Consider the following 17,982-nt stretch of genomic DNA (forward strand, 5'->3'; position numbering starts at 1 on the left):
CATACTCTCTGAGTCTCCATCTCCCCACGCCCAGATGGGGATAGTTATGTGTCCTTCTCAGAGTTTTCACAAGGCTTAGAGAGGCGACGTTTCTGCTGTGCTTGGCACCATGTTCAGCCTGCAGAGTGCTCGGTGGTCGCCACCCACAGGTGTGTTGTTGCCCAGACCTCCTGCCTGACTCAGTCCTCACTGCCAAGCCGTTACTCATGCTGTGGGCCCCCGTGATGGCCTCACATCACCACGCTGACTCCTGCCAGTCCCTCGGGGCCTCGCTCAAGCGCCAGCTCCCCCGTGAGGACTGCTTGGTCTGATTCCTCCTTGGGAAGTGGGTTTTTCTCTCCAGAGGAAGAGAAGGCCCCTTTGAGAATTGCCCTGGAAGCTTGGAGAAAACTCAGACTATCTCTCCTGTCACCTGAGCAGGCAGCGAGGAGTCGCAGCAGAGCCTGTAACCCAGCGAAGGTGTTTTCTGCTTCATTTCTTCTCCGGGTCCCGGTGACCACACAGTCGCACTTCAGCAGGTGCGACTTTGTCTGGTCATGTCTTTCTCCCCCTCTGCCGAGTGTGTGCATCGTCTCTGTCAATCCCCCAATTTAGGTGAACTGTCTCCCCTGCCATCAGTGCCCGAAGTTACCACCTTTAAGTTACCCTTCTCCTTACATGCTCAGCTCTGTCCAGCTTTTTGTGACCCTATTTAAATTATACTGACTAAAGATTCCAGTCGTGAAAGGGAAGCGTTGTGAGACTCTACTGGAGTCCAGCTGAAAGACTTTATTTCCATGAGATGTTTCCTCATGTTTTTACTCCCTTTCTTGAATCTTTATTTCAAAATTGTGTTCTTTTTATTCAATGTGACCGTGAGTGCAGCTAGAACATACTTTAATAATGTGTCTCTCACAGTGTCTGTGTTTCAGACTGACAAAGACAGAGCCCTGAGAGAAAACTTGCACCCAGGTGTGCCAAAGTATGTGGTTCATAGCAGTTTTGCAAGGTAATTGTTTTCCATATTTTCCCCTTATTATATCTCTTAAAAATTACAGAGTATAAAGCGATGGAGAGTGAAAATCCATGTCTTCCTCACCCTTCCCATCCAACTATTGGCATTTAGTCTTCCAGGGTTCCTTCTTACCATCTCATGCCGGTCAGAATGGCTGCTATCAAAAAGTCTACAAACAATAAATGCTGGAGAGGGTGTGGAGAAAAGGGAACCCTCTGACACTGTTGGTGGGAATGCAAACTAGTACAGCCGCTATGGAAAACAGTGTGGAGATTCCTTAAAAACTGGAATTAGAACTGCCATATGACCCAGCAATCCCACTCCTGGGCATACACACTGAGGAAACCAGATCTGAAAGAGACACGTGCACCCCAATGTTCATCGCAGCACTGTTTATAATAGCCAGGACATGGAAGCAACCTAGATGTCCATTGGCAGATGAATGGATAAGAAAGCTGTGGTACATATACACCATGGAATATTACTCAGCCATTGAAAAGAAGGCATTTGAATCAGTTCTAATGAGGTGGATGAAACTGGAGCCCATTATACAGAGTGAAGTAAGCCAGAAAGATAAAGACCAATACAGTATACTAACACATATATATGGAATTTAGAAAGATGGTAACAATGCTTATATGCGAAACAGCAAAAGAAACACAGATGTACAAAACAGACTTTTGGACTCTGCGGGAGAAGGCGAGGGTGGGATGTTTTGAGAGAATAGCATTGAAACATGTATGTTATCAAGTGTGAAACAGATCACCAGTCCAGGTTCCATGCATGAGACAAGTTGCTCAGGGCTGGTGCACTGGGATGCCCTGAGGGATGGGATGGGGAGGGAGGTGGGAGGGGGATCAGGATGGGGAACACATGTACACCCATGGCTGATTCACGTCAGTGTATGGCAGAAATCACCACAATATTGTAAAGTAATTAGCCTCCAATTAAATAAATTTTAAAAAATAAAGGGAAAGGATGCGCAAAAGGAGAAAAACAGTTTGCTGTGTCACCTTTCCAGTGGGTTCACGGTGGCTCCACGGCGCACCTGTTTTTGGGCCATGCCCCGTGGGGTGTGAGATCTTAGTTCCCTAACGAGGGGTTGGACCCGTGCCCCTGCAGTGGAAGCTCAGAGTTTTAACCACTGGACCACTGAGGACGTCCCTACTGCAGTCTCTTCTTAACAGCTATGATTGTGTTTTATGGAAAGCCTAATCTCAGCTTATGCTCTATATACCTGGATGGAGGGCTTGATTTTTCATTTGTTTTGTATTTTTTTTTAAAAAATTAAACAGAGAAGAGAGGGGACAATTAAAAAGAGGATGAGTGTTTTTAATAAGCATTTGACAAATTCAACATCCATTCATGATAAAACTGTCAGAAAAAAGTAGAAGTGGAAGGGAACTTCCTCAACTTGATAAAGAACATCTACACCCCCCACCCCCTGTATAGTTAACATTATATATAATGGTGACTGACTGTGTGCTTTTCTCCTAAAATTTGGAACAAGACAAGTGTGCCTGCTTTCACTGCTGTTACTCAGCATAGTTCTGGGTCTTCCAGCTAGTGTAATAAAGCAAGAAAAGAAAATGCATTTGGATGAGAAAAGAAGCAAAACCAGCCTTTCCATATAGACAAGATACTTGTCTAGATAGAAAGCCCAAGGAACCTACAAAAAAATATCCTAAGCCTGCTAAGTGAATTTAGCAAGTCCCAGTACACAAGATAAACATGCAAAAATAAATTGTATTTCTGTATATTAGCAACAATATTTGGTTGTTGTTTAGTCACTAAGTTGTGTCTGACTCTTTCTAACCCCAAGGACTGTAGCACGCCAGGACTCTCTGTCCTTCACTATCTCCCCGAGTTTGCTCAGACTCATCTTCATTGAGGTGGTGATGCTATCTAACCATCTCACCCTCTGTCATCCCCTTCTCCTTTTGCCTTCAATCTTTCCCAGCCCCAGGGTCTTTTCAAATGAGTTGCCTCTTCACATCAGATGGCCAAAGTATTGGAACTTCCACTTTAGCATCAGTCCTTCCAATGAATATTTAGGGTCGATGTCCTTTAGGATTGACTGGTTTGGTCTCCTTGCAGTCCAAGGGATTCCCAAGAATCTCCTCCAGCACCACAGTTCAAAAGCATCAATTCTTTGGTGCTCAGCTTTCTTCAGTATATTAAGAACAACATGTGGACCCCAAAATAATTTGCACTTGCCCAAAAATGAGGAGAAATTCTCAGAAGTAAATCTGCCAAACATGTATGGGACTTGTATACTGAAAATTATGCGATTATACAATGGCAATGAAAGAAATAAAAGATCTAAATGAGTTGAACTATATACCATGTTTATGGATTGGGTGACTCCACATGATAATACTGATGCCAGTTTTCTCCAAAATCAAAAGGTTTAATGCAATTTCTATCAAAATTCCAGCAAAATTTTGTTGTTGTTGAATATACACAAGAAGTCTAGAGTTTATATGGAAAGGCAAAGGAAGCAGAATAAACTTTTTTTTTTTAAAAAAAGAGTAAGGTGGATTGAGTCAGTCTACTCAATTTCAAGACATATAGTAATCAAGTCTAGTGGTTTTGGCAGAAAGATAGATAAACAGACCAGTGGGACAGCACAGACAGCCCAGAAATAAAGCTCAGTAAATATACTCAACTGATTCTTTACAAAAGTGCAAAAGAAAATCAGTGGAAGAAACTCAACAAATGAGTAACTGGGCATTTATAAACCAACAGACAACCCCCCACCTCAAATGTTAGCACAGGGATCTCTACCCAATATTCTGTGATAACCTATATGAGAAAAGAATCTAAAAAAGAGTAAATACACGTCTAGGTGTAACTGAACCACTTTGCTTTACACACCAAACTAGCACAACATAGTAAATCAACTAGACTCCAATAAAATTAAAATTAAAAAAAGTGCCTCACGCCTTATACAACAGTTAACTCAAAATAGATTATGGTTTTAAATGTAAGGCATAAATTTATAAAACTTTCAGAAAAAATAGAAAATCTTTGGGGTCTAAGAGTATACAAAGAGTTTTTAGAATAGACACCAAGGCATAATCCCTTAAAGAAAGAGTTGATAGGTTGGACTTCATAAAAAAGAAGTAACTTTTGCTTTGTAAAGACCTTGTTTGAAAAGACAAGCTATAGACTGGGGGAAAATATTTGTAAACCACATATCTGACAAAGGAGTAGTAAAGAGTTCTCAAAGCTCAACAGTGAAAAACAACCAATCCAAATAGAAAATTGGCAAATGTTTCACTGAGGAGGCTCTGAAGTTGGCAGATAAACACATGAAAAGATGTTCAGCATCATTAGACATTTAGGGAAATGTAAATTGAAACCACAGTGGCTATCTAAATAATACCTAGCAGAATGGCTTAAACTTTTTTAAAAAATGATAACACCAAAAAGCTAATAAGGATGCAGAAAAACAGTATCATTCATACGTTTCTGGTGGGATTATAAAACAGGACAATCGCTTGGGAAACTAGTTTGTCAGTTTCTTCTGAAACTAAACCATCATATAATCCAGCAGTTGCACTCCTGGGCATTTATCCCAGAGAAATGAAAACTTAGGTTCATGCAAATACTACCTACATGGCAATGTCCATTGTAACTTTATGTGTAATAGTTCCAAACTGAGGATCGCTCAGATGTCCTTTAACAGGTGACTAGGCTGTGGTACAGATGTCCTTTAACAGGTGACTAGGCTGTGGTACAGATGTCCTTTAACAGGTGACTAGGCTGTGGTACAGATGTCCTTTAACAGGTGACTAGGCTGTCATCTGTGTGCCCAATGCCGTGGAATACTGCTCTGCAATGAGGAGTGCAACCAGCTCATTGATCAGTCTCCAGAGAACGATCCTGAATGAAAAGGCCAGAGCCCCACAGGTTGCATGCTGTAGGCTTCCATTTCTGTTACATTCTTGAAATGACAAAATTACAGGACTAGAGAACAGATGGATGGTTACCAGTGGCTTCACTGGGATGAGTGTGGGAAGAAAGTGGTTGCATTTGTAAAAGGGCATCACAAGGTGACAGAAACATTCTGTTGCTGAACTGTATTGGTCGATGTCAATATACTCACTGATACTGCGTGATAGTTTTGCCAGATGTCACCTTTGGAGGCAGCTGGGTGAAGGATACACGGGGCTTCCTCTGTTATTTCTTTATATAATTTTGGATACCTGCACGTGAATCTACAATTATCTCATAGTTAAGAGTTTCCTTTTTAAAAATGTAGTGTCTCTTTTTCTAGAGTGAATCTACTAAATTTAAAAAAAATATTTATTTTATTTTTTGGCCACACCACGAGGCATACGTGATCTTAGTTCCCTGACCAAAGATCGAATCTGTGCCCCCCGCTTGAAAGCACGGAGTCTTAACCTTTGGACCCTCAGGGAAGCCCCCTACTGCACTTCTGACGGCTCTGGTCATACTTATGGAGTGCTTCACATTCGCCTGTATCCCATATGCCTGGGTGGAGGGCTTTTTGTCAGTTTTGTGAATTTTTTTTTGGTAAGAATTTGATTAGAGGAGAAAGAAGGTAAAAGCTGGAAGGAAGAAAAGTGGTTTTCTTCCTTTGAAACAGGGTTCCTTAAAAGTACTTTTGTGTCTTACATTAAAAAGGAATTTCCTTTCCTGGGAGTTTTACTTTTGGGTCTGGTGAGGATCTGGGAGTCAGAGTGGGTCCCTGAGCTCTTTTGGGGTCTCTAAGCTGCAGTGACAGGCTCTGAACGGCCTTTCATTTTCTTGTGTTTAAGAGGCCAAAATCCACCCCAAAATGCCCTAAAAACTTGTTATTGATGCACACGAAGACTTCAGTCTACATACATTCCTTCTCTTCTGTCTCTTCCTCCTGCCAACTCTGACTTCATAATCAAGCTTTCACTTAAGTAGTATTTGCCACCCAAAGTTCCAGAATTTTCCTAGTTAGGTGTTCTTTGGCATAAGCTGCACACAGAATGCACGTCCATCGTCAAGCCTGTTTCTGTTACACGCAAGTTATGGTTTCTAGGAAAAGAGAGTGTGGTTTCTTCATGTTATCAAATAGCCAACTGTTCATATCAAGAGAAGCTAAGAAACCAAAATGATCAATTATTTTGTGGAAACCTAAAACCTTAAAAAAAAAAAGTAGGGTCACTGACAAGGTACAAGTGTCAGAAGAACTGCCTGGAGTGGATTAAGTGGTTCATGCAGTGGTTTGGTAGCCCTGTTTATCCAGCTCTAGGTCCCAGCCACACAAAGATGAGTAAGCAGTGACAGGTAGGTAGATTACGTCTACTTATTGACAGGGACAAGGGTGACCGTTGGCCTCCTGGGGTCCTCGCCACTGAGGCCATGAGTGTCCATCCCCCTGTCTCCTGGGGCGGGGCTGCCGCTGCTCTCAGATTTCTGCAGAGGGCGGTGCCGAGCCTGGCGGTGGGGGCAGGTTCCTCCACCCGTGACTCATGGGTCTCAGTCCCTGAAAGACGCCTGGCAGAAGGGGCCCAGGTGCTGTTGCTGGTGGGGGGAGATATGGCAGGCAGCAACTCAAGACTCGCAGATGTTTCTAATTTGTGCGAACTGGGGGACAAAGCAAGTCCTTGTGAAAACTCATCTCCAAGCTTTCCAAGCAGAGCTGTGTGACTTTCAGTCCAAAAAGGTGGTGCCTGGCTCGGGTTCCTGGGGACCACAGGGAGGAATAGCAGCATCATCCGTCTTACCTTTTCACTCATGTGGGGCTTAGAGGCTTAAAAACAGCTTGTTTTCTTAGGTTGGTTAAAACAATCAACGCCTACGTTTTGATGTTGGTTCAATGTGAATTTCCATTGATTTAGCAAGTTGTCTTTTACATCAGGTTTTGAAAGTTTCAGATCTGAATTACTAGGTTTCTGACAAAGCTGGAAGGAGCCTTGCATTATATATATACATACATATATATATATATATATCCCATTTTTAAACTTGAGTGGGACTTTAACTTTTTTAGTTTTTGTTTGTTTAAAAGGACAAAGAGGGATAACATCATGAAATAAACTCAATAATGAAAAGTGCGATGGCATTTTTCTTCCTCCCCCTCTCTTGATGCCCACCCCCCCGTCTTTTGATGGAAATGACCGAGAGAGGCACGGTTGGGGGAGGGGCGGGGCTGCAGCCTACGGAGCCTTGCCGTGGGCCTCCATGAAGCCAGCCCTGAACTTGTTTGTGGGCAGCACAGAGTGGATCTCAGCAGGCTAAGAACACCTCTCTGCTGAGCAGGTGATCACCTGTGAGCACCAGGAGTTCTCATCTCCCCAAATATCACCCCGGGGCTGCCAGCTGGTGACTATAGTCCCTGAAGTTGAGTGTAGGACGTTAGCATGATATTAAGAGGACATAAGACAAAAACAGTTTTTTTCTGTGAGGTGCATCATCATCATCATCACTATTGTCATAGTTACTAAGAATTCATGTGTGCTAATCCTGTTGCTAAGTTCTTCCTATACATCATCTCATTTAGTGTGTCCTAAACTTGACCTCTGGTGGAATAGCTACCCGCCCAGCACCCCACTCCCCACCAGAGTCTCCAATCCAGTGGGTCTGCCTGGGTCAGGGCCTGAGAGTTTGCATTTGTCATGAACTTGCAGGAGGTGCGGGCACCGCTGCTCCTCTTCTCTGAGATCTGCGTTAATCTGCCTGAAACAACCTCACGAAATAGGTAACATCGTCCCCATTTCGGGGGCTTCCCAGGTGGCACTGCTGTTAAAGAACCGGCATGCCAATGCAGGAGACATGAGAGATGCATGTTCGATTCCTGGGTCGGAGAGATCCAGGGCATGGCAACCTCCTCCAGTATTCTTGCCTGGAGAATCCCATGGACAGAGGAGCCTGGCGGGCTACACTCCATAGGGTCACAAAGAGTCAGACACGATTTTATAATGAGGAAACAGGCAAGAAAAGGCTGGGTACTGGACCGCAAAGCTCACTGTGACTGACCGTGAGCATCAGTTGACCTGCAGTAATTAATTTTTCAGAGGAAGTAGTGAGTGACTAAGAGAGCCCTAGACGGACGTCCACAGCCAAGGACTAGTGGGTTGTGGTATGTGTGGCGGGGTTTCAGAGTCAGGGATGGAGGAGCTGGAAGTCTGGGGGTGATGCCTGCAGGAAAGATCAGCCGTGGACGGTGCTGTGTGGGGGCCTGGCTGTTAGGAGGGGAGAACAGTGCTGGAAGGAGAGCCAGGGAAGGGATGAACGTGTTAGTCGCTCAGTCGTGTCTGACTCTTCGCAACCTCATGAGCTGCAGCCCACCCAGCTCCTCTGTCCATGGCATTCTGCAGGCAAGAATACTGGAGTGGGTGGCCATTCCCTTCTCCAGGGGATCATCCAGACCCAGAGATGGAACCTGGGTCTTCTGCACTGCAGGCAGATTCTTTCCCACCTGAGCCACCAGGAAAGCCCCAGCCCAGTGGAGTGGTTTTGGTGAATTACTTCCTCCCTGTTCCCATCCATGGTGCCCGTGCACCGTGGCTCTGCTTTTGTGGGATTCTGTCCATGCTGTGGCCCTTAGTCTTCTCATGGTCTTCTATCGTCTTTCCCAGGAAAGGTGGAGGGAATCATTAAAAAAAAAATACAGGAGGAAAATAAACAACAGCCTTTTCTCTTTGAGTTTATTTTGTGACATTATAAATTTTGGACTTTTGAAATTAAAAAAGAAAATAAACTATAGGAAAACCACCCCTGAAGTATAGGAAAGGGAGGGAAGAGTCATGTGTAATGGGAAGGCTTTTTCCAATTGGGTCACAAACTTGTGGATTCAGATTGGGAGCTTGGAAAACCCGAGGAGAGGCTTGGCAGCACGGAAAGCTGGAAAGCAAGGTTGCGGATCAGTGGCCCCCTGGCCAAATTCCACTGACATGTTTGGTTTGGCTCCCGTAGTATTTGAAAAATAGTCAAATCAGTCTCAGACGCAGGAGTTTTCATAATAAAACCCTTGGTGTCCAGCTCCGTTTCTGAGGAGCGGGGAGCACTGTTGTATGGTCTATGGCTGGTTGCTGGTGGGCCTTGTGAAGGGACTTGAGTCCTGATCACAGCCTGCCCCTGGTCTGGAAGGCTCTGGATTCATCCAGGAAGGAGCACCACTCAGCAGCAGGGGCTTGGAGGCTTGCTCTCACTGGACTCTTCCTTCTCACCTGCCCCGGCAGCCTGTATGTGAGAGCACATCGTAGGCATGGAACACAGCGGAGTCCTGGTGAACAGGAGCCCGCGGGCCGGCGGGCGTCAGGGAGGAGGTGGAAGTGACAGTGGGGGTCCCTCAGTCCTGCCGACGCTTGGCGACCCCCCGGACTGCAGCCCGCCAGGCTCCTCTGTCCACGGGATTCTCCAGGCAGAATACTGGAGTGGGCTGCCATTTCCTCCTCCAGGGCATCTTCCCGACCCAGGGATGGAACCCGATCTCCTGCGCTGCAGGCAGACTCTTTACTGACGAGCTGCTGAGAAGAGGTGCTTGGAGACAATCTGCTTACCTGTGAGGGGAGTTCCCTGTGGCCTTCTCAGACGGTGCCGGCTACTTCTTTCCTTTAAAATCGTTTCCAAAAATGGATTTTAAAAAATGTGTGTTCTAAAATTATGATTATTTTACAAAGTCTGCACAGTGCAAGTGGTGCTTTCTAGGGCATATCTGGCTACAGCTGGGGCACTTCTGGGTGTTTTATGGCAAATTATTCTCAGATTACCCTTTAATACAGGAAGGGCTGCCAGTTGTCTGAGCTCCCTGGGTCGTATAGAAACCCCTAGACTTGATACAAAACAGCTGCCTGGCTCAGTTGTTCCAAAAAATGAGTGTTTTGGGGGCTGAAGCAGCAGGAAAAAGGTTTTTGTTGTTGGTGGAGATTTGGGGGGAAAAAAAGTTAAAAGACTCTTTCCTGGCCATTAAAAGGTGATTGAATTTTGGTATTAGCAAATTGTGGAAATCTCGAAAGAAGTATTGGAGAAGGAAATGGCAACTCACTCCAGTGTTCTTGCCTGGAGAATTCCATGGACAGAGGAGCCTGGCGGGCTACAGTCCACGGGGTCGCAGGAGTTGGACACAGCTGAGCGACTAAACCACCATGAAAGAAGTACTCTGAATGGGAGTTTGTTAAGTGCTCCCTGGTAATACCCACAGTGCGTCCTGAGGAGGAGGGTGTTCTCCAGGGCAGGGGGCTGCACAGAACTCCGATGACCTCTGTGTCCCGGAGCCTCAGCCCAGGCGGGGCTGGGTCAGGGGCCTGACCCTGGGGCCTCCCTGCCCTCCAACCCCAGGGCCCCTGCTGAGATCAGCCACAAAAGGGTCGATTGTCTGAGCTTCCTTTTGTCTCAGAGGCTCTAGGGGCCTCTCCAGATGCCAGAGTGTCTGTGTGTGTGTGAGGGTGTGTGCACAGCGGTAGAAATGTGTGTCTGTGTGTATATGTACTGGTGCATGCAAATATTAGGCTTCCCAGGTGGCTCCGTGGTAAAGAACCTGCTTGCCAAGCAGTAGACTCAGGTTCGATCCCTGTGTCAGGAAGATCCCCTGGAGAAAAGAATGGCTACCAATCCAGTGTTCTTGCCTGGAGAATCCCATGGATGGAGGAGCCTGGCAGGCTGTAGTCCGTGGGGTCACAAAGAGTCAGACACGACTGAGCAACTAGCAATTTAATCTCATTTTCGCTTGACACAGCTCACTGGCCTTGTTTGCCTGCTCCACGTGGGGTTTCATGACAAGGCCCACAGAACTTTCTACACTGTTCCAGCACCTTCTCAGGACTGCCTAATCAGATGCAGTGCTTTCTATGTGGCATTTAATCCCGGTTTCCAGAAGGACTGTGCAATGGCCTGTTCTCTCCCACCCCCCATCAGTAGCTCTGGGACCTTCATGCAGGTTCCAGGCATCCTATCCTAGTGCATCTTTTTTTTTTTTTTAATATTTATTTATTTGGTTATGCTGGGCTTAATTGAAGCCTGTGGGATCAAGTTCCCTGACCAGGGATTAAACCTGGGCCCCCTGCATTGGGAGCATGAGTCTTAGCTGCTGGACCACAAGAGGAGTCCCTGAGGGCATCTTAAAAGAGCTGTGGGATTCTGTAGCTGGTCTGTACGATTCCAAGATTCACTGTTTCTTTCTTAACAAAACTGTCCTTTGAAATGACTGTAGGGACTTCCCTGGTACTCCAGTGGTTAAGACTCCATGTTCCCAATGCAGGAGGGGAGGGTCTGAACCCTGCATGCTGGGTGGCGTGGCCAGAAAGAAGAGAATGTATTGACATATAACTGAATCACTCTGCTGTACTGCAGAATTTAACATTGGAAATCAACTCTACTTCAATAAAATAAATTTTAAAAAGTATATTTATAAAAAGAAGACTGTAAACCATATTTGACTCAGAACCAGGAAAAGACTAATAAAAATGGTAAATCAAAATTCACCGCCATAAAGGATTTATCTCCCAGCCTCTTTTAACCAGCACAGATGTCATATAAGAACTTTCTCTGCTTCTTTTTTATTCTTGTCCCTCCCCAGTCCTATTTCCTCTCCCTGCTCTAGATAAGGCTTATCTTTTAACTGTGGAAAAGCTACCAATTAAACAGTACTTCAAAGATTATCAAAATATTCAGGCAGTCACATTGTCTTATCATTCAGTTCAGTTCAGTCGCTCAGTCATGTGCGACTGTTTTTGCAACCCCATGAATCGCAGCATGCCAGGCCTCCCTGTCCATCACCAACTCCTGGAGTTTACTCAAACCCATGTCCATTGAGTCGGTGATGCCATCCAACCATCTCATCCTCTGTCATCCCCTTCTCCTCTTGCCCCCAATCCTTCCCAGCATTAGGGTCTTTTCTAATGAGTCAACTCTTCGCATGAGGTGGCCAAAGTATTGGAGTTTCAGCTTCAGCATCAGTCCCTTCAATGAACACCCAGGACTAATCTCCTTCAGGATGGACAGGTTGGATATCTTGCAGTCCAAGACTCTCAAGAGTCTTCTCCAACACCACAGTTCAAAAGCATCAATTCTTTGGCGCTCAGCTTTCTTCACCGTCCAACTCTCACATCCATATATGACTACTGGAAAAACCACAGCTTTGACCAGACGGACCTTTGTTGGCAAAGTAATGTCTCTGCTTTTAAATATACTATCCAGGTTGGTCATAACTGTCCTTCCAAGGAATAAGCATCTTTTAATTTCATGGCTGCAATCACCATTTGCAGTGATTTGGAGCACAAAAAAATAAAGTCAGCCACTGTTTCCACTGTTTCCCCATCTATTTCCCATGAAGTGACAGGACCAGATGCCATGATCTTAGTTTTCTGTATGTTGAACTTTGAGCCAACTTTTTCACTCTCCTCCTTCACTTTCATCAAGAGGCTTTTTAGCTCCTCTTCACTCTCTGCCATAAGGGTGGTGTCATCTGCATATCTGAGGTTATTGCTATTTCTCCTGGCAATCTTGATTCCAGCTTGTGCTTCTTCCAGCCCAGCATTTCTCATGATATACTCTGCATATAAGTTAAATAAGCAGGGTGACAATATACAGCCTTGACATACTCCTTTTCCTATTTGGAACCAGTCTGTTGTTCCATGTCCAGTTCTAACTGTTGCTTCCTGACCTGCATACAGGTTTCTCAAGAGACAGGCCAGATGGTCTGGTATTCCCATCTCTTTAATTTTCCACAGTTTATTGTGGTCCACACAGTCGAAGGCTTTGGCATAGGCAATAAAGCAGAAGTAGATTTTTTTTGGAACTCTCTTGCTTTTTCGATGATCTAGCGGATGTTGGCAATTTGATCTCTGGTTCCTCTGCCTTTTCTAAAACCAGCTTGAACATCTGGAAGTTCACAGTTCACGTATTGCTGAAGCCTGGCTTGGAGAATTTTGAGCATTACTTTACTAGCGTGTGAGATGAATGCAATTGTGTGGTAGTTTGAGCATTCTTTGGCATTGCCTTTCTTTGGGATTGGAAAGAAAACTGACCTTTTCCAGTCCTGTGGCCACTGCTGAGTTTTCCAAATTTGCTGGTATATTGAGTGCAGCACTTTCACAGCATCATCTTTCAGGATTTGAAATAGCTCAACTGGAATTCCATCATCTCCACTAGCTTTGTTCGTAGTGATGCTTCCTAAGGCCCACTCGACTTCACATTCCAGGATGTCCAACTCTAGGTTAGTGATCACACCATCGTGATTATCTGGGTCGTGAAGATCTCTTTTGTACAGTTCTTCTGCGTATTCTTGCCACCTGTTCTTAATATCTTCTGCTTCTGTTAGGTCCATACCATTTCTGTCCTTTATCGAGCCCATCTTTGCATGAAATGTCTTACCATTAGCCTAACTGGAAGCCAGAACTTTTTCACCCCAGGTAATGTGAAGCTACCCAGCATGTGAAGTTGGTAAATGGCTCATCCTGACCTTTTGGGGGCTGCAGTTTCTACTTTTATTTTGTTCCCCCAATACGTTCTTCCTTGTTCTTTAAATTCTTGATGGTCCCTCAGGCGTCTTCCTCTTCTGTTTGTTAAAATCTCAAAGAAGATGTCCTCCTGGCTGAGGTGAGATAGATAATTGAGTCCATTCAGGTAAGGGGTGTATGAACTCAATGTGTTACACATTTCATGTCTTCACTTTTAGATATATTTTTGGTAAAATGAAGCCTCACTGTCACTGGTTCCATATTTTCAGGGCAATCAGTGATAACACCTAGCTGAACAATTCTGGAGCTGAGCTATTCCCAGAGTAGCTAAGGGATTCAGCAGTAACCAGAACTGGTTAGAAGCACTGGGCTTTCCTAGCCCTAAAATTTTTCCTAACTCTTCCTCTTCTTGGCTCTTCCCCAGTCCATCCACCCTCCCACTGCCCCAGGTACCCTCCTGTCATCTCGTAGTGCCCAAGAGAGCACCCCAAAAGTCACCTCCCCACCCCTACTTCTGTGAGACTGACATCAAGGGAACTATCAGTGATGTGTTTGGGGATGTTAAGGTCCAACTTAGGCAGACTTTTTTTTTTTTTGCCAGAAATGATATTATAGCTGGTACTTTGGTTTTTAACTGCCATTGGGATTCTTAGTCATGTAGTAATTCAGCCATAAGTGGGTGAATGAGACTTCCATAGGCATGATTAGGGCTGAGCACATGATGGAATGGGAATGCTCAGATGCTCAGTTGTGTCCTACTCTTTGCAGTCCCATGGACTGTAGCCTGCCAGGCTTCTCTGTCCATGGGATTTTCCAGGCAAGAATACTAGAGTGGGTTGCCATTTCCTTCTCAGGGGATCTTCCCAACCTCCTGCATCTTTTGTGGCTCCTGCATTGGCAGGCGGATTCTTCTTCACTAGGGCCACCTGGGAAGCCATGATGAAATACAAAGTTGCAAAAATTAAAGTTAAAAAAAACTTCAAAATTAAATTTTGAAATGTGATGACATTTTCACCCAGGGAGTATTGCCTATAAATACTGGTATTGCTGGTGGCTCAGACAGTAAAGAGTCTGCCTGCAATACAGAAAATCAGGGTTTGATCTCTGGGTCAGGAAGATCCCCCCTGGAGAAAGAAATGGCAACCCACTCCAATATTCTTGCCTGAAAAATCCCATTGAAGAGCCTGGCGGGCTACAGTCCACGGGGTCGCAGAGAGTCAGACACAACTGAGCGACCAAGCATATACACCACCCCATCCGTCAGTAGGCACATGCATGGGCATATACCCCAAGAGAAACACATAGAAAAGTTGCTTTGTCCTTATGTTAACCCGGTAAAAAGGTTGTTAAGTGGCCCATTTTGCAGTTGTGAACATCGAGGCTCTGAGGGTTGAGATCTCTTGCTGGTCTTGGTGTGAACTGGTTGAGGCCCACGCCTTATGATTTGACCCCGCGTGGTGCTTGAGAAGGCTCCCTGACACCCCCGCCAGGTAGGGAGGAAATCACCACGTCACCTTGAGTCTCCGCTTGTGGTTGTGCCTGGCATCGTGTATACTTTCTCTTGATGTCACATGTATATCACAGGTGCGATTTCCTTGCGGTCTTCAGAGCTGCCTTGCTGACCTTGAACTGACAGGCTTGGTGTGAAGTCTGTGCCGATCCGCTCCCCAGGGAGGCGCTGGCCCAGGTGGTCACCCGCCCTGGGGTGGGGGCATCCAGGGGAGCCTTCCCGGACCCGGGCTTGGCCATGTTTTCCCAATGTGAACCTCAGAATCAGCTGCACTCTGCCATCCCATCCTTTCGTGGCTTTGTCTCAGAGCTGAAAGAACCCTGTTTTGCTCTTGGAAACAGACAGAATGGTGGTTGCCAGAGGCTGCAGGGTGGGGGCAAGTGGGAAAATGCTGGTCAAAGGGGACAGACTTCCAGTTTTAAGATGAGCAAGTTCTAAGCATCTCATGTACAGTGGGGGTACTGTAGTTAACAATACGGTATTATACAGTTGAAAGTGGCTAAGAGAGCAGATATTAAGTGTTTTCACCAAAAAAAGAAATAAAAAGTAACTTTGAGGCAATGAATATGTTAAAGTGATAATGTACAGTAACCATTTAGCAATGTATATATATATATATATTTAAAGTCATCACTTTACATAGATACACTTTTACTTGTCAATTACACCTCATAGAAAACAAAAAATAAACATTAAATCATTTTTAAAAAGGAGGAAAAAAAGAGCCCTGTCTAGAAGTCTTTCCTGATAAGAGACACCTTCTGTCTGATCCACAATGGAATATTGTAGCCTCCTTAAGACCCTTTCAAAATACAATTATTCTTTAAGAACTAAGTTGAAACTAAAGATTAATCATTAAAATGTGTTATTAAAAATAACAGAAGTACAAGTGAGATATCAATGGGCTGTGTATAAAATAAAATTGTTTTATTTTCAGTTTTGTAGCACAAAACACTGATTATGAAGCAATCCACATCATTACTGAGTTTTGTTTTTTGGTTTTTGCTTGATTCATGTGTCCCTTGAGTGACAGCTCTTAAATGTTTGGGCTTGGGAGTCAGAAGTCGTGATTTGGTTTCTCTTGTTCATTGCTGATGTTTGTTCTGCTGCCCCGTCCTAATGATGTGATGAATGCTCATGCATGCTTGTATTTGTATTTTTGTTTTCAACATTGCCAAGGTGCTATGGAAAGTTAAAGTTAAAATTTAGAAAAAATAAAAATTATTGAAAAAATAAAAATTATTCAAAATAAAATTATTCAAAAACAGCAGCAACAAAAACATGTTATTATGAAGCATTAGCAGGAGGGTGTTTTAAGAAATGTTTTAAAAATTGGCCATGTTAAGTTAGTTTTCTTGTGAATTCAGTGTATGCTTGGTATTATTTAATATGTATTCCTCTCTTTTTTTAATTGCAGCTTGGGCTGACGATAGCCATTCGCTATAGCCACAGGTAGGTAAAGTTGCATCTTTTTCCTTTAAAGGGTATCCTTACTGATTTATAGCTTTTCGTTCGCTTGAGTCTGCATGTTTCTGACCTTCATTTTGTTGGCTGCTTTACCCCCAATGTCAGAGCATAGCCATTAGATAAAATTGATCTAGTTGCTAATTGGTGAGAGTTTATCACTATTTGAGGAGTAAGATTTTTATGTAAATAAAAGTGGTGGTAGATAGGTCATTTCTTTCAAAACCAAAAATGTAACGTCCTAGGGCTGGGATACAGAGGTGACTTCTGGTAGTGGATTCTAAGGGTGAGCACTGGAGACAGGGGTGTCCTGCATGAGAGATGAGGCCAGAAAGCCAGGTGAGGGCTTCTTAATGAAGTCCTTGCCCCCTCATTGCAGAGCTGTCCGACTCCTGCCTTGGGTCCATCTGAGAATGAATCAAAGTCCCTCTTTTTGTTTTGTTTTGTGATGCATGTGATAAACATGCATCATGTTTATCAAAAACATTTGTTTCTTGTTCTTGTATTAACCTTTCCCCTTTGCATGCATCAAAATGTATTAAGATGCTGAATTAATTAAGACACGGCCCAGCGGAGAGGCAGTAAGCACATCCCTGTTGCTACTCAATGACAGGCCAGTCAGTTGAGACCAGTGTTGGGCATGGGACAGTGACTGAGTTCAGAAAGCCAGCAGACTGCCAAGGTGGTGGACTGGTGTCCCAAAGAGTCGTTTACCCTGGTCACAGTTCAGTCTTCTTTAATACTAAAAGGACCCCGGGCTGGAGGGCGGTGGTGGCTGGTGTTTACAAGCTTCTTGGTGCTGGAACCCTTTGTTGTTGCAGCTGTCCATGTAGGTCAGGGCACAGTGTTCCTGTGGACCTCCAACAAGACAAATGGTTATTCTCTGCTCTGTGACTTCTTATCTCTGTAGGAATGGGGAAGTGTTACACCTTTAAAGGTCAGAGCCTTAAAAATGGGCCACCCTGTATATTTCAGGCTACAAGCAACATTCTTTTAATGATTAACTTGTAGCAAAAGCAGCAGGATACAAAAGTGAAAGTAAAAGAAACATCCAATATGGAGTCAGATTTGCTCTTCCCTGTCACATCTTCAGGGGGTTGGAGGTTGAGGCTGTACCACCTGCCTCTTGCCCCATTGCCTCTGCCTTGTCTCTGGGGCCAGTGTGGGCACAGAAGGGACCAGCCTTCCCTTCCAGATGCCTGCAGGTCACCGTGTTGCCTGGTGATATCTCTTCTGCTCCTCCAGCCACTGGCTGTGTTATCCACCTCCGTCCTCTGGAGGTGGAGGGTGAAGAAGGGAGTGGGTTTCCGGTTGAATCCTTTCTTTAAAAATCCAACTAGCTTATTTAGAGTACTTGAAACTTCTATCCTTTTGTTGATCACTTTTTTTTTAATGTGTGTAAATTATATCGAAGATAGATTTTGCCATTTTATTTATATATTTATTTGCTTATTGAAGTGTGCTTAATTTACAATGTTAGTTTCAAGTATACAGCAAATTGACTCAATTATATATACATATGTTTATATATTTCTTTTTCAGATTCTTTTCCACTATAGGTTATTACAAGATACTGAGTATACTTCCTTGTGCTATACAGTAGGACTTTG

At 44.4% G+C, this 17,982-nt stretch overlaps 1 protein-coding gene across 11 annotated transcripts in view; it reads left to right on the plus strand.

Moving 5' to 3' along the window:
- Positions 1-17,982, plus strand: part of ACOXL (acyl-CoA oxidase like) — a 345,680-nt gene that overhangs the window by 78,270 nt on the left and 249,428 nt on the right. For all 11 annotated transcript variants that reach the window (XM_043918764.1, XM_043918767.1, XM_043918771.1 and 8 more), the window contains exon 10: positions 16,326-16,360. In XM_043918764.1, coding sequence (XP_043774699.1) covers positions 16,326-16,360 — 35 coding nt within the window. The remainder of the gene's footprint in view (positions 1-16,325; positions 16,361-17,982) is intronic.

This window comes from Cervus elaphus, chromosome 11 (assembly GCF_910594005.1).
Source record: "Cervus elaphus chromosome 11, mCerEla1.1, whole genome shotgun sequence".
Lineage (NCBI taxonomy): Eukaryota > Metazoa > Chordata > Mammalia > Artiodactyla > Cervidae > Cervus > Cervus elaphus.